Source organism: Zonotrichia leucophrys, chromosome Z (genome assembly GCF_028769735.1).
Source record: "Zonotrichia leucophrys gambelii isolate GWCS_2022_RI chromosome Z, RI_Zleu_2.0, whole genome shotgun sequence".
In the NCBI taxonomy this organism is placed as follows: domain Eukaryota; kingdom Metazoa; phylum Chordata; class Aves; order Passeriformes; family Passerellidae; genus Zonotrichia; species Zonotrichia leucophrys.
Window position 1 is genome coordinate 22,145,368 of NC_088200.1, and position 20,237 is coordinate 22,165,604.

Consider the following 20,237-nt stretch of genomic DNA (forward strand, 5'->3'; position numbering starts at 1 on the left):
TCTGCTTCTCCTTTCACTCCAGTTCTGTGAAAACCCCACAGAACTAAGTCTCATAACCTGTTAGAGAAACAGCACAGCCAAGCACTGTATGTTTTCTTAGGTTTACCAACTTCTATTTGAGTATGTTTTCAGAAGTTAAAAAAAAATAGTGTTTTCATTATGCTTATCCAAAATGTTTTTCTTATTTTTAAAAACCCCATCCAGTGGAGCCCATCATCACAGCAGAGGTAAACTACAACTGTAGAAATCTGTGCCTCTATGCCTGTGTGATTCCAGTTTCAGCCTAACACTATGGAGCTCTTCTTGAAGTTTGGAAAAAAAAAGAAATGGTCAACAACAGTACTCTGACTGAAATCTACCAAAGTTATTTATATTAACCACAACTTTGCATGTATTTCTATTTTTTAAATATATTTACTTCCTCTCTTTTTTAAACATATATTAATATATTTACATTCTATAGTTTCCTCTGCAGATTAGATAAAGAAATTCATTTAAACAACTGGCAGGTACAGTGAAATTGATTAGGCACAAAGTCACCTCAGTCATTCTGCTTATTGTTAGCTCCAAGTTGAAAAAAATATGGAACAACTGACTCCAACCTCTTTCAGCCAAAATCGCCAAACTGACTGTATATAGTTCATCCAGCTATTGGCTAAAAGGTTATTTTGTCAACACCAGTGGAAGAAATTTATTAGATTTAACATGATGGTACAAAGGTAGCTGAGCTCTGGGAAAGGCAAAAATTTTGAAGAGGATGCTAACTAGTGATTTTTTTTTTCCTTTGATATCAGTCCATTCTGAGCAAACTGGACCTGATTTTGTAGGGCACTTTGAGTAACAGTTGGATTAGTTAAGTTTCATATGCTAATTAGTCTATAAAAATATTCTATTTTACTCTTAAGCACAGATGCCTGAAGATTCAGAAGTTATGCTAAAGATGGTTGGGTTTTGTTCAACTTTCCTTGCTTTGAGGGAGGGAAGTCAGAAGAAAATAATCTTTTCTTTCTCTTAAGTGCTGTGATGGCTCAAAAGACAAAGAATGCCTGATTCTCTTGTAACTTCTTGCCATGGATAACACACAAAAATAAATATATTTATTATTTCTAGCCTAGAAAAAGAAAATTACAAGAAGTGGTACTTGTGAAGAAAAACCTTGGAGAGGAAAATCATTAATCAGGTATGGCTTGACAAAGTCTTTGAATAACAGGACTTCTGTCAACAAATGTGAACTGCACTTACGGCCTTGTTAGAAATTGTGCCATAGGAATAGTTCAATGGGCAAAGGTATCAGTCTTAGCCCACAACAAAGTTACTTATTAATCAAAATACAACCCTCTATATGATAGTTTACTTATTACTTTCTCAAGAAATTACTCAAGAGTAATTTCTTGTTACTCTTACTACTTTCTCAACAACATGTCTGCAGCCAGTAACCTAAAAACCTCTTCCAGCATAGCAAAGACTGAAACCATTAACCAACCTTGAACTCATTTTTTCCCCTTCATCTTATAAAGCTAAGAAAGATTAACAAAAGCAGCTATGGTAACAATCATAAACACAGTCATATGAGGATATCTTTTATGTCTCAAGTCAGTTCTAAAGTCAATCCACTCACATATTTTTAGCTATTCACCCTGATGAGATAGCATGTTCACTAATACTTTACTCATCTCTTCCAACAAAATGTCATCAAACCACTATCACTAGTGATATTGCAAATACACAGAGTTATCAGTGGATGTAAATGCAATCAGTCAGGAATGGTCTCTTCCCAGAAGGTTTGAAAGTAAGGATTTTTTTTCCACTGGGACAGAAATGAGGAATTATGAAAGTTGTACAAAAAAACAGTGAAGTCCATTTGATGCTCTAAAGTCTGTTCAGTGTTACACTGGCAATTCTGGCACAGCTGTGGGTAGTGTGGCTAGACAACACAACTATTTTTTAAATAGGGACTGCTATCTTCCTGATAAAATTAGAGGCAACTGCTGTAATTATCTATTATCAGAGCACCTGTCCTATGAAGAAAGACTGAGAGAATTAAGCTTGTTTTTCCTGGGAAGGTTCCAGGGAGACCTTACTGCAGCCTTTCAATATTTGTAGGGGAATCACTAAGAAAAATGAGGACAAACTTTTTAGCAGCACCTGTTGCTATAGGACAAGGGGCAATGGCTTTAAACCAAAAGAGGGTTGATTCAGGTTAGATATAAGGAAGAAATTGTTTACAAGAAGAGTTGTAAAATGCTGGACTGGGTAACCCAGAGATCTGGTAGGTGCCCTATCACTGGAAACATTCAAGATCAGGTCGAATGTGGCTCTGAGCAACTTGATCTAGCTTAAGATGCTCCTGCTCATTGAAAGGTGGGTTGGACTAGAAGGCCTTTAAAGGTCTCTTTCATCCCAAACCATTCTGTAATGCTAAGGTTTTTACCTGGCAAAAATGAAGATGTTTTTTAAAACATCATAAGTACAAAGTTTCTCTCCAGACTTTATCTGAGATTTTATTAGGAAAAAAAATACCCAAACTTTTTTTTTTGAAAAATACAACTTCTGTCAGACAGGAAATGAATGGTCAGTGCTGGTGGATTTCTTTTGTTTCAGGGTAAAATACATTTATGTTTGGTACATTGAATTATGTATTAAATACAAGTGGGTTCTCACACGTTGTGGCTAAGTTCTTCCATTCTCATTGCTTATTTATCCTCAAGTAAGTAAGATATCTTTCCATAGGAATAATTAATGAATAAATGCATCAGTAAATGCTTCCTACTGCACGGCTCACCACAAATTCTTTCTAATACTCCTAAGGAGTTAACAGACTTTTATTAGCTACATAATAATCCCCAAATCTGCTTTTTCTGAACATACTCTTCCTCCTCTTTTCATAATATCAAACCAGACAACTAAACATTAGCATGAAACAGAGTCAATGACCCTACATGTACTTACCATGTACCACATGCTTGGCCACTTGGGATCATTGAAATAAGTGGATTGGGTACCACCAGGTTTATAATCCCTCTTTATCCTTCTTTTAACCACCTGCTGTTGTATCCACTCCACCTGCCAACCAGGAAAACATACGGAGAATGTTACGGTTCTGTGGAGATTATCAAGAAATGTGCAAAAACTTGGGATCATTCTCATTACCACACTCTGAGGCATATTTCGTATTAAAGAGTTCATTTTGGCAGTAGAAATTGTGCAGATCATCTTGAAATACTGTTCACTAAGGAATACATTCAATTTAGCTAGCATTACAAATCTACCCAAACAATTGCTTAAATACCCTGCTAGAAGGACTTCATCGGGTATTACCTTTTAAATACTATTATTTTTCCAATTTTTCTTTCCCAGATTGACTCTTCTCTTGAATTTTTAAAAACTCCTACACAAAATCTAACAGCATATTACAATGAAGAATTAAGTGCATTTCTAAAAGGATGAGTTTGGTTTTATTTCTATCTTTCTCTTCCAGAAAACAAAAACATTAAAAAATACATTCAAAAGTTTTGCTTTTAGACCAATATCTAAATCATCTTCACCACTCAGAGAGAAAAAACTCCCCCCTGAATTAAACTTCATTTTAAGTAAAGTGTCGAGATTGTCTCAGAGAGGCACTCTGGAATTTTATTTTACACAACGCACTCCCTATGAGAAATAGGATACTGGATACTGAGCAACAGCGTGATACTGAGCAAGAGCTCTAGTTAAAACAAACACAAAAATGAGCTAGAAACAGGAAAAGAAATTTAGGGGTTAAAAATCTGGAAGTTATTTTTGTGTGTCTGACACCTCTTCAAAGATTCATGACACATCCAAAGGAAGGCAACACCAAAAGTGACATCAGCCTTAGATCAGAGGGGACTCTGCAGCTATTTCTGTATTAGCTATTCTAAAAGGGAGTTAGTTTCAATAAATGTCAATAATATTAACTAACCACAGAAAAAGCCCATGCTATATTCACATACATCTAGCAGCTTATATATTTATGCTGAATTGTTTCAAGGGATGTAGCTACAAAAATTAATTCACATCTCTCCAAGTAAGACAGTCATCTTCTCCTAGCAGCCAATTTGCACCTTTTATTTGCGATGCTTGAATATCTGTGTATGCACACAAACATAAAAATATACCAAAGAAGTTACTTTCAGCTCACATATTTGTCACTGGTCAGAGACAGTATTAATATTTTTCTTTAGCAGGCTAATCTCTGTGCTGTGCATTCACAGCAGAACTTCAAATCCTTAGGTAGACATACCATAGCATTCTGGCCTCTACTTCTTGGTCAGAAAAACATGGAGAAAGCCATGTCTGAATTTGTCCAGAGAGGATTCTTACAGCAGTCCTTATAGAGACTGGATGGTTTTCATGGTTTTCTTCATAAAGAAGAAATTAAATTTTCTCCTTCCCAAGAACTAACTTCAGGATCAAAAGTATTCTTCTAGAGGCTAAATTATGCAGTCTAAGAACACAGACTGTTGGGTAGAACTGACACTGAAACTCGTTTCTCTATTAAAACTTCTAGGAACGATCATTAGTTGCTTTCTGGTTCTATGAGAATGGAGAAATTTGACAGTGTTTCTCTCTTGCTTATTGTCCCCTCTTCCAATACCATTTGAAATTCCCCACAACATGACAAGAGCTAACTGCTCCCTTCAGATCTGACTGGATCCAGGTGTCCTATGCAAGAGGTGACAGCTAATTGGTCTCAGGCTGTTGGATGTAACAGAGACTGGAGGCCTGTAGGGTACACAAAGCATGTCTGAGCAAAGGCCAAAGAAAGTCAAAGCAAAAGACTTTGGTAGGCATTAAGTCTAATGGCTGCTTTAAGCTGGGATCAACAAGACTCTCTAACTACCTCTCACCTCCATGAAAAAGACTGATTTCTATTAATGAACTGAATAATGAACCTTGTTCTCCTGACTTTTGCTGCTAATATATGCTTTCTTTTCCAGACCCTCACAACAGCAGCTTGTTGATCTTCAAAACTTCTCTTTTTTCAGGTAGCCCATGCCTACCAACACATAAAAAAACAAAGAGACTGGCATCTTATGTACTGTTTAGTCTCTGACTCCCCACCTGCCTGGACTGCCACAGACAATGGGATTTACTCCTTCCATTACTATTACTTAGTTGTCATTAACAAAAAAGCTTCAACAGGTCTGAAAAATCAACCATTCCTTTCAGGGCTTACACAGATCCACTTTCCAAGTCTCATTATGAGATTTGGGTCCCAGTGCTAGAAACATGTTCAGCTGACTGAGGTCTAAAGCTTCTATGCTGCAAGAATATTTACTGTTATCTTGATTTGCCCTTTGCTGAAGGGATTAACCACATGAATATGTTAACCATGCTGAGAAAGTTATAAGTCAACAAATTTCAACATTTTACAGGCCAAAACCACACAGAGCACACCACGCCCCGCTTGGTAACTTCTATCTTGAGGCTGCAGGGGGGAATTAAATCTACCACAAACAGAATCTAAGGATCTGATAGTGCTGCAGAAGTGTCCAAAAAGACAAACCAATGAGACAGACTCAGCTGAAGCAGATTAAACCTTCTGCCACTGCTGCCTTTAGTTTAGATGCATGAACATTAATGAAAGAACTCACCAACACTACTATTGCCTAGAGGAGCCATAAATCAGAGACCCAGGACATCTAATTTGACATCAGGGACTCTCACATGTCAAGGCTTCTATAGGAACTACAATGAGCAACTGTGAGAAGTTTTGGAAAAACACCCTTACTTTTTAATGGAGCCAAAGAAGTAAACATATTCCTGAAGCCTGCGCAACACACAGGTTAAAGAAGAACTTCATCAACCTAATGCCATTTCCATATGGATAAAATTAAAGGAGTTTTCCTGACTAGACAAACTCTTAGCCAAATTCTCTACTCATTCACTGCAACGTTGTCTCCATTGATTACTGCCTATTCAGTGACAAATATCTGCTGATCAATAAGAAGTTTTAAATATAAAGGCAGCATAGTACTGGTGGAGACTGGTGTATGCATACATATGCATACATTGCTGCCTCAAAAAAAGCCCAAATAATTTCTTTTCTCCATTTATTTCAGAAAATTTTATGGAGAATACTATCAGTCCAAGCAATCATAAACATTGCAGCACTGCATACTTCCAGTTTATATATACCTATATAAACTGGAATATACATCATTTGACATATAAAGATTATTCAGTATACATATATGCATGTGGTTGTACAAGATTTTGTATCAACTGAGCTAATCTGCAAGCCTGCAGTATAGTAGGCGGTTATATTTTAGTGAAATATAAGTAAATATTTTTTTGTATTTTCTCCACTAGCTTTTAACAAAAGACTCTCTCTTGCAGGGCATGACCCTGTTACATGCTGGAATTTGCCCATAGTTCCTATTTCCTCAGCTCCCAGCAAAATTAGGGGAAACATATGAAACAGTAATTTTGCAGAAGGACTGCGCAGCTTGTATGATCAGACTCAAATCCAGTAAAAGAAACAAACTTGTCTTACCACAAGACTTAATGATAATTTTATGTATGCACAGAATTGCTCTAAGTAAAATAGCTGTTTAATTTCATACAAATAAAGATATGGGCAAACGACACATTCGCCTAAGGATGCATATGGGAAGGTAGTGCAGGTAGCTCTTTAATGATGGCAGGCAAATGTCTAGATGGAATAGACTACAGCACATTTCAGCTGTAATGGAGGTACACTGATCATCTAGTCCAACTGCCTGATCAATTCAGGGATGAACAGAAGTTAAAGCACAGTATTGAGGGCCTTGTCCAAATGTGTCTTAAACACTGACAGGCCTGGGGCATCCAGCATGTCTCTAGGAAGACTGATCTCTTTGATCAACCTCTTGGCACAAAAATGCCTCCTGAAGTCCAGTGTGAACTTCCATTGAACTATTCCCACATCCCCCATCACTGATACCAGGAAGAAGAGACCAGCATCTCCCTCCCTCCAGCCCCTCCTCAGGAAGCAGTACAGGGCAATGAGGCTGCTTCTGACTCTCCTTTTCTTCAAACTAGACGAACCTAGTGTAAACCATTAGGACTCATTTTGTATAGTACAGGTAACCACATCAGTGAAAGGAGGAAGTCAAACTAACCACTCTCAGTCAGTGACCATGCACTGCTATGAGGGAGACAGTGCAGGATGTTAGACAGAGTAACCTGAAACATCCCACATGCCTGATCACAGTCCTAATTATAGCTGTGCCTGAAAGGTGTTTAGCAAATCCCTTATGTTGAGATCTGCTGATGAATTGTTTTTATTCTCAGGTTATATTGATACGACCTTTTAGAACTTAATTTAAACATCACTGAAGACAATATACTCATCTGACAAGGCAATGCATACAATTTTGTTTACCGAAAATATCACTGCCACTTAAATGGAATAGTTTACATTGTACAATCACTAGGTTATATTAATGAAAACAAGGTCAAGACTCAAAAGTTATATTATTATTGTAATACATATTACCTTTGAGTATTTTATGGGTATTCATCCACAAATTACTGTAGAATGCCTGGGATATTTTGGATTTGTTTGATCCTGTATGAAAGGAGCTCATTTACATAAAAATAATATTTCTGGAGTAATTAATTATACAGATTCTCATTTCTTGCCAAAAGGTGAGTCTATGCAAACAATGAAGTTCATTTTAACATTTCCATAAAGTCACACTTACTGAGAAGTAACAAAAGACATTATCCCATTGACCTCAGCCTCAAAAGTTCCATTTTCTAAGTGTCTAGAAATCAAAGCCAAGCCAGACTGGAGACCAAACTATTTTTAAAAATCACCCTTTTCAGTCTCCTCAATTCAGCACTCATAGTATTGTTTTGTGTGTGATCCAGCTCTTCTTCACAGACCTGCATGGAATACTGCTACGGCAATAAAACTGTCTGAGCTAATTCAAGCACTCTTTTTCTCTTTAAGTGACATTCATTTGAAATGAAATGTTATCTCTTAATGAAATGAATCAAAACTACTTTCTACCATTTTTAGCCTCATTGATTCAATAGAATTCTTGGGGAAAAAACCCCATGTAGGTATGCTGCAGTAAGACCTCTCTTACCTAGAGCTCTAACTGTGAAAATAAAATATGATAAATGAAAAAAATCTTACATGGTAGGGGAAAAAACCCACCAATTTATTAAAGCAGCATGATTTTTCACATACAAACTTGGTTGAGAAAGATAATTTTTTCAAACATACCATGACAGGGTCTGCTTATATAAACATTTCAGAATTATTAAAAATGTGTCAATTCTAATATGTGAAAATGCCACTACTATACAGCAGAAGTTACAGGCAAGCTGAAGGTGTATTCCTTCCCATTTTGAAGAAAAACATGCTTGGGGTGAAAAGTTTTCTAATTCTGAAGTAAGTTACAAATTTCATACCAGAATCTGTGACTTTTATGACAAAATTCAATGTGAAGGTGTGGATCTAGAGTCTGTGAAAAAGAGATCCTTCAGGTGCCACTCCTAATTGAAACTGTAACTGTAACCCTTGTACTGCCTCCTTCACCTCCATCTGTCCTACACCTGTAAGAAGAAACTGTAAATTCCTCCTCAGATAACAAGGTAGGAGGTGCCACAGGAACACTACAGATTAAAGAGAAAAAGAGAGAGAACGCCCACACAGAGCACATGGAAGGTAATGCCCAGTAAACAGATCAAGAGGGGCTACCTCATCCCATGGAGAACAGGCACTGAACAGCAATGCAGCAGTCACTCGGAGTTTGTCTGCAGACAGACTGCTCCGGGCAAGCACCCTCGCTCCCTCCCAATCAGACGGCCTCATGCTGCATCTGCCACACTTCACTCTTTACTTGCCTAAGGATCCTCAACACTCCTACACGTGAGTTCTGAAAGACCCTGCTACAAAAGGACAGAATTGAGGATAGCACACTCTGAGACAAAATATGAGACTGTGCTATTCTGTCCCAGAATAGGCCATAGGAAAAAAATTGCTCCAACAGTTACAGTGTACCTCCAGTGATCAGTGTACCTCCAGTACAGCTGAAATGTTCTGTAGTCTGTTCCATCTAGACATTTGCCTGCCATCCAGAGGGACACTGGCAGAGTTGTGAGATGAGCAAGATCAAGTGTGAGGTCCTGCACCTGGGTCAGGGTAATCCTAAACCTCAATACAGGTGAAATGAATGGATTGAGAGCAGCTTTGCATATGGGTGGATGAAAAACTGGAGATGAGCCAGCAACTCACACTCACATCCCAAAAATGTATGCTGGGCTATATCAGAAGATACTTCTCTACCCTCTGGAGTGCTGCATCCACCTCTGGGGTCCCCAGCATAAGACAGGCAGAGGAAGGCCATGAAGATGGTCAGATGGTTGAGAACCTCTGCTATGAGGAAGAGCTGAGACAGCTGGGATTGTTTAGCCTAGAAAAGGTGTTTGGGGAGATCTTATTTCAACCTTCCTGCTCTCGAGGGGGACCTATGGGAAGGAAAGGAAGGTCTCACAATCAGGGAGTCAGTCTAGTGATAGGATGTGGGGTAATGGTTTAAACAGAAAGAGTGTAGATTTCCATGGGATATTAGGTAATGTGAACGTTCTTTACTCAGAGGGTGGTAAGGTACTGAACAGGTTGCCCAGAGAAGCTGTGGATGCCCTCATTCATGGAAGTGTTCAAGGCCATGTTGGATTGGACTCATTGGATTGAACTCTGAGCAGCCTGGTCAAGTGAAAGGTGTTCTTGCCTATGACAGGAGAGTTGGAACGAGATGATTTTTAATATCCTTTCCAACCCAAATGATTCTATGATTCGATGTTTCTAATAAAACAAATAAGCATCTTAGTTGTCCTGTCATTAAGTTTTCTGTGCTACCAGCTCTACTTTAGTGTATCATTTGACAACATTCTGTTTTTCCATTTCACCATGTAATGAAAACAAAAGGTCAATGACTTAGGGTAAAGTGAGGATGACATATTAATATCCAAGGGCCACACCTAGGTTATTGAACAAGAGATGCAAGCCATTACTCAGGAGTGCAGGAAAGATGATGAAGACTGTTGACACACCTCTTGCTAACTATGTTCAGTCACAAAGTGAGACCCTCAAAAATTTGACTTCTCGTCCTAAAAAGAATTTTGTGTCATTTTTTGATCACAATTAAAACCCCAGCTATCTTCTTAGCCTATTATTCTTCAACTCACAATAGCAACAGCCCCTTTTCACCATAAAAATAGATGAAGATAATTGGTAAAGTAGATGTTGACATATGTCAAGACCATGGAAAATTACTGCAGATACCATTTCACAAATGTAGGGGTCTAAAGTTAGATAAAAAGTTATTGACTCCAGCAGTGCTATATGATGCATTCTTGCTAATAAAGAAACTGTTTCTTCAGCAAGGGTCAATGACAATCCACAATCAAAGCAGTTGGCAAAATTATGTTACAGATTCTGAAAAAAAACCAAGATAAAATTAGAAACAGATGTTAATATAGGCAGAGCAGAAACCAAAAAAGCAGAGAAGAAAAGACAGCAGATAATCCTTGAAATTACCACTTAACTCCAAAGAAACACATCTTGTGCAACAGCAGGCCAAGCTACTGCAGTGTCTCCCATGGACCAAGGCGGAAATTCAATGCACATTTTTCCACCTCATAGCCACAGAAAAGCCAGTCAGTCCTGGTATGACTTAAGTGGTTTTATCTGCTTTGCCATGTATTTGTGATCAATTGTAGCAGTATAGCCATAGTTCCACATCCATGAGTTACAAGAATCCACAGCTATGGATTTTAATGGGACTGAAGTGTTCTTCAACCCATACATATCAGCCTAAAACTATGTGGAAAAAAGTCTTCTTCCTTTATCTTCTTCCTTTATGAATAAGACTGTAGAGGAATAAATTGTGAAGAAAAAAGGGAACAACCTGGCTAGTGATGAAGGAAGACAGGCTCTGTACTGAGGTAATTTAATAGCAGCCAGAGCTGCTGGGAAAGACAAAAGCATCACACTCAAACTCAGAAGAAGCTGAGCATATCTGCTGCTAGCAAGGATCTCTGAACGACTGGAAAGCCAGAGAAAAATCTGAAGAAAAAGGACTCACATTTTCTCTCCTTGGGGAAGTCTTGACAAGTTTTCTACTTGCAGACACAGTTGTAGAAACTGATGATAAACGTGGCTACAGCCACGGCCCAACCTCCACCCTTCTAGTGTACTGTACCACAGCTGACCATAAAGGAGCTCAAAATTACAGGATTGAAATCAAACAGCAGCCTTGTGGGAGAACTGAGGACAAATTTCAGGGAGTCTGGGCTCCTGGACAGTGGCTTCCAGCAGCACCAGCCCCAGATGTCATAAGCAAAGAACAAGCATCTAAAGCAGTTGGGGATGTTTCCCTTCCTGAGATCTGAAGTGGCCTAACCAGCCTGGATGCTCTGATTCTGTTTCTAAAATAACTCAGCCTTAGAATAGTGAGGAAAAGTCTTTAGAGCAAGACCTTAAAAGCAACTTCTATATTTATACAAGGTAGTTTATATTTTTTAGCCATAGGTCAGACACTTCACCTTGGAACAACTCAAGACCTACACGCTCATGATTCTGAACACAATTTTAAGAGAACTCTAATTGATAGGTCTGTTTGATACAGTACCTAAAGCTCTGTTTACACCATTGAATACAATCAGTATTAGTATCTAGAAATACCTAGTTGTGGGATAATGTAACCATCTTTTCACCATTTCCATACAGTGGGAGGATTCGTATTAGTATCACTCTGAATGTAAACTTTCATGTCACAACTCCCTAAAACTTCATGTTCTTAATAAACTAAAAGGTTGATCCAGTGCCCACTAGAGGATACAACTTTGAGTTCTCTAAACTTCATTACCTTTGGAATCTAACATCAGGCATCCTAGACAGCTGAAATATCTTGGATTTCACGTCTGTATTACTGTAGCAATTATTTTATATATTAAAAACACCTGTTGAAATTTCTGATGTGATATTTTTCTTTTCTTAGGTTAGTCCTTCAACTCATGTCATAAATCATTTAAGTCCTTCAGACATCTGCGTGCGCCTACTTTAGGGTGGCTTTAACTCATTTTGTTACATCTTAGGAAGACAAATCTCTACCACAGGGTTAAATTCAAATGTCAAAAATAGCAGTGTAATTCCAAAAGTGTTGATTCAGTCAAGAGTTTCCCATGGTTTCAACTGTCATTTAGGAAATTCACTGAAAGTTAGCAAGACAGTAAAAGTATTCCATAATTAAGTGATATGTAATATCCATCAGTGGTGTACTGGACTTAAAGTAAATACTCCTCCTGAGTAGACTGCTCACTGACCAAAACCCCCTTAATAGAATGTAAGGAAGTATCACGAATAACCTATTTCCAGCACTTTCGCTTAATGTTGTTTTGTCACAGAAGTCTGACATGGAAAAATTCAGTCAAGGAACATATACTAAATATCAAATTAAGCCATTTTCTGATCAGAGTACTTTAAACCACAGAAAAACTTGATTCCATTTGGGTTTATTTGATTGTGTCTGTCTTGCTATTTTCTATTCTAAATCATAGGAAAAGGATAAAGTATTTTTTTCCAAGCTGACCCTGTTTATCGCATATACTTAGAAGTAGTATTTAAAATTCAGAATTGAGCCAAAGTGCTTATACTAAGCTTTGGTTTTAGAGTTTTGCTGCGTTTTACACTTAATGGAAGTATCAGTGGCACATTTTACAGCACCCCATTTCCCTAGTTCCTTGGCATTTCAGATGCCTTTGTAGTACTTGATTATGCTCTTATTTAAAATCATGGAACCATAATGCTGAAGAGAGTCTTGAAATAATCAAGTCCAACCATCTACCACTACCATTGCATTCAACATTAAATCATGTCCTTTAGTGTCATATCCAGAGGGCTTATGACTCTGGGATATGGTATATCCAGGGATGGTGACTCTACTTTCCTGGGCTGTCTGCTCCAATGCTTTACAAACCTTTCCATATTTTCTTTTTTTAAAATATGTAATCTAAACCTCCTTTGGCACGACTTGAGACCATTTCCTCTCATCCTGCTATTTGTTACCTGGGGGAAAAGCCCAACCCTCAGTTTCCTACAGCTTCCTTTCATGTAGTTATACAGAACAGTAAGATCTTTAGTCTGTTTTTCTGCCAGCTAAACAACCCCAGCTCCCTCAGCTGCTCCTTATATGACCTACTCTCTAGAGCTTTCACCAGCTTCATTGTCCATCTTGGGACTTGCTCCAGCACCTCAGTGTCTCTACAAAAGTGAAGGACCCAGAACTGAACACAGGATTTGGGTATGGCCTCACCAGTTACCTCCCTGGTCTTGCTGGCCACACAGTTCTTGAGATAAACCAAGGACGCCACTGGCCTTGGCCACCAAGGGCACACTGCTGACCAATGTTCAGCCATTGTCAAACAGCAACCCCAGATCCCTTCCTACCAGGCAGTTTTCCAACCATGCTTCCCTCAGCCTGTAGTGCTGCATTGGATTATTGTGACCCAAGGGCTGGACCCAGAATTTCACCATATTGAATCTCATTCAATTGGCCTCAACCTACTGATTCAGCTGACCAGATCCCTCTGCAGAACCCTGCTACCCTCCAGCAGAACAACACTCCTACCCAGCTTGGTGTCATCTGTGAACTTGCTGAGGGTGTACTTAATCCCTTCACTCAGGTTGTCAAGGAAGATACTAAATAGGGCTGATCCCAACACTGAGCATTGGGGAACACCACCGTTTAATGGCCACTCTGTCTCTGATCTACCAGCTCAGGTCAATGGAGGAGAATTGTTAGCAGTTACCTTTGGAACAAGCTGCCTTTTTCTGCCCTGAAACTCAGTCTTACACTTGTCAGTGAACTTCACTGATATTAAAAGCTTGATTACTACCCCTCTTAAACATCATTATCAAAATGAACATCCCCATTCAAAATTAACTGACAAAAACTACCTGTGAGAGACATGCAGCCAGCCTCCAACGAGGCCACATCTCTCAATTTCTGCATATCAGATAACAGAAAGGCTGGAGTAATGCTTGATTAACAAACTGGCTGATTACTTTCATTAATTTTAAAGCTCCAGATGAACCAGGGGTAACATCACTGTTGCAGCTTTAGGACGGTCCCTGTGCACATTCTGGCAATTGAAGTGTGTCCACAAACAGTCACTCCTAATTCACAACACTAGTCATGTTATAAATTGAGAAAAAGAAAACAAAGATTGTTATATCCACAGCTATGATTTATGCAAAAAATTGCATATACTAGATCTTTTTGCTCTCCAGTCACATGACTTCCAGGGTTGCAATGTGGTGTCTACAGTCTTCACAAAATTTCTTTCATCTATGTTTACTTCATTTGATAGCAATCTCTATGGCTATTTCTACACTGTCTTTCATTAGGAGAAAAGGACTTTAAATGGTCTAATACAAATGTGATTTTTTTCATATTATTACAATATAGGAATACTCTCTATACTGATAAAACAACATTTTTCTAACAAAGATAAACTTCAAATGTACAAACGTGTATCTTTTGAAATATACAAACTGAAGTTTTGTTTGATAGAATCTCACATATGCTGCAGAAGATATCTGCTTTCATGAGGGAAGACATTTCAGAAGCTGCAAAAACTGCAATGGTTTTCATAAATCTTCCCATTACTAGTACGATTTTATTTCTAATAATTCATTCAGTTCCTTTACGTGCTGGACTTTAGTTCATAAACAAACATATACTAGCATCAGGCAACAGCTTAAAAATCTGCCTTTCCACTATTAGCCAGAACAGTGTGAATGTTGAAAGAGATGATATGTCAGACTCCCACAACGTCAACTATTATCAAAATTCCTTCTTCAGACTACCTCTTCAAAGTGTAATTGGGCTCATAAAATGACAAACATCTTCATTGAGCAGGGCTGCAAAACTCTGCTGGTTTCCTTGATGTAAGGCAAGGAAAGTGTGTCAGTAAGGCAAGGACCCAGGAAAGAAGCCCAAATATGATGAAGACAAAAACAGATCCACAAGAAAGTGGTATTCAGATGTCTTCTTAGCTGAGGAGAAGGAAGTTTTTGAGGTCACAGCGTCCAAACCATATGCAGGTCACCAAACTGCTGTACAATATGATTCTTCAAACTCACAAATAGTTACAGGAATGTGAGCTGTCTGAAAGTTGAAGTTAAATAACTGGCCATAAAACAAAACCAGAACATTTTTAAAACTTCTGGATACTTTGTATTGCTGGCAGATTTTTAATTAAAATTGAAAAAACTTCTAAAACCTATACTCTGCATCGAATAGAAATTAATTCAGATGCCACATGACATCTAATAAAAGAGATTTGACTGGATGATCAAAATATTTCCTTTTGATCTCACAGACTATGAGTCTATTGGCATTTGCATTCTTGAGAACTAGTTTTTTAGCAACAGCCTGGAAGTCAAAAAAACTCTGGAATCCAGAAATTCTGGTTTCATTATACAAAGTTGTTATAACACAAAGTTGTTACATATAAAACACAAAGTATATATAAATACAAAGTGTGTGTGTGCGTCTGTGTGTGTGTGTGCCTGCGTGTGCATATATATGTATATATAAACACAAAATTGTTATAACAGCTACAGATGAAACAGTGAATTGAGTCTCAATTTAGTACAGCTACTTAAAAAGAAATTTTTAATCTGCATCATTTACAAAATAAAGTTAAACCACTATTCTGGCCTTTATAGATATTTATATATAACTTCAGTACTAATGAGAGTGCCAGCATTTACTCTCTCTCTAAATAATTTTTTTTTGAAAGGAAACAAAAAGGTCAAACAATAATGTAGGTTAAAAACAGGTTACGTAAGTGATAGTCAACACACCAATGGATACAACTGCTTTAAGTGGATTACATGGAGAATGTAGGGTTTTTTTGCAATTACAAGAAAAATACAATTCCACAGAATTAAATACATAGCACTTGGTGTGCATTTGCCACATGCCAGAATTTTTATTCAACTTTTATTATAACTTCCAGCCTTGTCCGTGTTTTGAGTCAGACGCAGAAGGAGCAAAGTTGTCTGATGAAGGCTGCACACATTCAAGCAGCAGAGCTGTGAACTGGACACAGCTGCCTGGCGCCTCCTCTGAACCATTAAAACTGGTGAGGATCTGTTAAGAGTAAGCAGATCAGCCAAGGATGATGACTGGCTTTTCAGTGACATTGGCTTTTCAAAATAATCCTAAAAGAAAGGATTACAAAAAATCGGGTAGTGGGGAGATTCTTTTGCATTGTTTTGGGGAGGATGTTTTTCCAGCTCCCTTTTCCTGCCTTCAATAATCTGTGAATAACCTGTCAATAATCCCAGATATGACAAATTATCTATTGTCTCATGATTTTTTGCTGTCCACCATTTAGAATAGCTGGGTGAGATAACAAGCACTGGAACTAAATATTATGGTCTTGCCTGTCAGAAGCAGAAAGATAGATGCATAAAAGTCTTGATCCATTATGTCAGGAGTACACATTGCTGCCAGAATGTTTTCAAAGTGCAAGAGAGAGAGAAAAAAAACTTTAATTCAATTTTTTATGAATGTCCTGCAATACAGCCTGTATCATCAACATCAGAGGAAGCTGGATCTCCTCAGGAAATGGTGTGTAGAAGCTGTTTTGTTGAATTTCTATACAGTCAGTTCTGAGATGTGCCTTTCCAAAATGTGTTTTCTTCCCATTTCTCCCTCTTTCCCTGCTGATATTTTGGCATTTGGCCTCACAGGATCAGCTGCTTCCAGAATGCTGCATCTTTCCACAGTTCAAAACTAGGATCTCTTCAGTTCCTCCTCTTCTGACACTTTCTGACACCCAGCAATTTTACAGCCCAGTAGCCAAACCACCAATTTGCTGTCTTTTTTAACACTCTCAATGCAAACTGACTTTAACAACAGCTAAGCACACTTAGTGAAACACAAGACCACTGCAGCTGTCAGAGCTGCTGTCTTTACTATCAAGCTCTTAGAACACAGATTAAAAATTAGAGGACTAACTCCCCTTGGTTTTTTTAAAAATATTTAGTTGTCCTATCATTTTTTACCTATAAATGCACTTTGCTGTTAAAAAACATAGGAGCAAGTACTGCTTTACTGGAACTGTAAAGAAACTCAAGTATTAACATCTACTAGCATCTAAGGACTGAGGATTGCAAATATCTTTTCTTTACAACCTACTGCTTTTACATGTTTGTAACTGCTATGATGAAATTGTCTTCTTAAGGCTTTCAATTTCCCACACATATATTTACCTAAAGTGCTTTTGCCATCATTAAGGCTGAGCAAAATCCTTTAGTGCTTCCTGAATTGTGTGAGGAATGTAACACCCTTTTCCTATTTAGGTTCCAAATGGATTTTCCTTGTGTTTCTTGTTCATGAGTTTGTTTTCAAATGGCATTTGCACTTATAAAATAACATTGCACAAGTCTGTGATCTGCCTTCATATGCATTGTAGGTCCCTCCATTAGTGGTCTCACTTTGAGTGAGGATGAGCGTTCTCAGCTTGCACAGGAGAACAAACCAGACAGATGTGCCATTAAGCAAGAAAGCATTCTGACATGAGTAGTGCAGAGAAAATCTTATCCCAGAATGGACAGAAAAGCATCTAAACTGGAGCTGGAGCAAGGTGACTTTTAAGGTCCCTTCCAACCAAACCAAGTCACCCAATTGTAACAACTCAAAGATGTCTAATTAAGTTTGCCGTTCTGCATGCTGCACATGCCTTTTGCACTCTCAGCAAAAGCAGCTGCAACCTCTACTAGTCCCTGCTCAAATCAGCTGCTAACTCTCACAGTGTGCTGCACCATACTGATGTGTATGCTGCTCAAATAACTTCTCCAGACTTTAACTCCATGATGCTAACATGTGCGATGCTAACATGTCCTCTGAGAAGCAACAGATGGACAAAATCTTTTTTCCTCCTTGTTTTTGTTATTTTATTGATGTACAGTCAACTGTGCACTTATGATATCTGGACTGTTTTAACACTTATAAAATATAAGGGTGGAAGGAACCAAAAGAAGTATTGATAACTAATTATCTGTATCTGAAGTACTTTAATTTTGTAAAACAAGATATCAAATGCTAAATGCAGTTAGGTCTAGTAAGACCTTTTTCTGAATTTATCCATTGCTGGGATTAGCACTGCAGCTCCAGCAGTCTGCACAAGAAAATTCTAACTACTATCACATATGAACCCTACATTTAGTTCCTAAGGTACGTAAATATGTTTTTGTTGAGGTTCCTCTAGTGACAGTGAAGGGAAACACAGTGACAGTGAAGGGAAAAGTACAAGACATTTTTCCCCACTTTTCCCCCAAATTCAAGAGGTATGTTACATTTAGAATCTTCACCTTACTATATGAACATAGCATTGCATTACATCAACTTTCAGAAGTATTTGTTCCCTACACAGCAAAAGCATGCCCTGAAGGGAGTTTTTCCCCCAGTTATTCCTAAAGAATATTTCTATATATTTTTAAGGTTCCTAAACAAGTTTCTGTAACAAGATCTAGGCTATAGTTGGAAATAATGTCACTGGTCCTAACCCCTGCTCAACACGTTTGTAGGAAATAATTTTAAAAGGAGAATTAAAAAACAGGCAGCTGTTGGACAGCTGGTCCAACATTAGGAAGAAGAGCAACCTAAAATTTGGTGTTTTCTGCACAGGGAACAGTGTTCTGTCTGTGGAGGATACAAAACCAGGGTAAGGATGAACCTTGGGTGACTGTAATCTAAAAATGAAAAGCCAATATCACATGAATATATCGGGCCTTCCCTTTTTATTCTACTGGCCAAATCCATTGCTTCTATAAGAGGAAGTATCTGTTCTTCAGCCAACAAATTTTGTCACATAATGGTAATTTCTCTTTATTTACAATAGGTAGAAACATTTATTGAAGTTAATTGTAGCACTAGTGAGACAGGTTTATTTCTGAAGAACAAAAGCTTTTTTTAATGTCTAACTAATAGCTGATTTGCTGTTTGAAAAAAAATAGTCATTGAAGCTTCCTAGTGGAATTACCTTTTAATGTTTTCTACTAGAAGCACCAAAATGGCCAGCAGGAATTCAGTGTAATAGTTTTAGAAGAGGAAAATATTCACTGTTGGGGAATATGGAAGTTTTTATTGAAATATATTACTGCATTCAGTTACCTACACTTAGATTTCCCTTTCATCATGATTTCACATGATTTCATCATGATTTCATCAGTTGTTGGCATCTGCCTCAAAAGAGCTTTGACCCCTCAATATATCTAATTTCAAGTACATTAAAAAGAAGTATTAGATTAGATTCCATTTTTTCACTTGTCATGTCATTTTACAAAACTCCTTGGCAATTAAAATCTCATTGTTACCTTCTGGAAAAGAATTGCAGATTAGTTGAGGGGTTTTAACTTGCTGACTTCCTAATTAATGCAGCAAATGAGGAATTAAATCCTCCTCTCCCACCTATTGGAAAAAACGAAAACATTATTTTGCAGGATTCTAGTCTTTAATTATTTTCATATAATTAATTTCTTAAGATAGTAAAGAGATGAGGAAGGAACCTGATAAAACTCAGGATGGCAAGGAGAAGGGTCAGGATTTTTACCAGGGTTCTTTTTGAGAAAGAAACAACACTCTGGTCCAGCACCAGGTTTCTGTGATGTTGCAAAAATTTGATAAAAAGGGTGAGGAACTGAACATATTGTGTTGCTGCAGAACCCACCTGGAGTGCTGCATTCAACTCTGGGGTCCTTAGTACAGGAAGACTTGCTGGGATTGAGCCCAGAGAAGGGCTGCAAAATGGTTTGTGAGCTGAGGTACCTCTTCTATTTGGAAAGGCTTAGAGAGGTGAGGCTGTATATCCTCAGGAAAAGAAGGCTCCAGGGAGACCTTATTGAGGCTTTTCAGTGTGTGTAGGGGACAAAAACGATGGGGACAAACTTTTTAGGAGGTCTTGTTGCTACAGGACAAGGAGAAATCTTTTTAAACAGAAAGAGGGTTGATTCAGACTAGATATAAGGAAGAAATTGTTTACAATGAGAGTGGTGAAACCCTGGATCAAGTTGTCGAGAGAGAATAGGCAGATGTCCCATCCCTTGAAACATTCAAGGGCAGGACAAACAGAGCTCTGAGCAACCTGATCTAGTTTAAGATGTCCCTGCTCATTGCAGGCAGGTTGGACTAGATGACTTC

General features: G+C 38.0%; 1 protein-coding gene across 2 annotated transcripts in view; it reads right to left on the reverse strand.

The window, feature by feature from the left end:
- PCSK5 (proprotein convertase subtilisin/kexin type 5) overlaps nucleotides 1–20,237 on the reverse strand; it is a 229,580-nt gene that overhangs the window by 179,379 nt on the left and 29,964 nt on the right. For both annotated transcript variants that reach the window (XM_064736486.1, XM_064736487.1), the window contains exon 3: nucleotides 2,950–3,063. In XM_064736486.1, coding sequence (XP_064592556.1) covers nucleotides 2,950–3,063 — 114 coding nt within the window. The remainder of the gene's footprint in view (nucleotides 1–2,949; nucleotides 3,064–20,237) is intronic.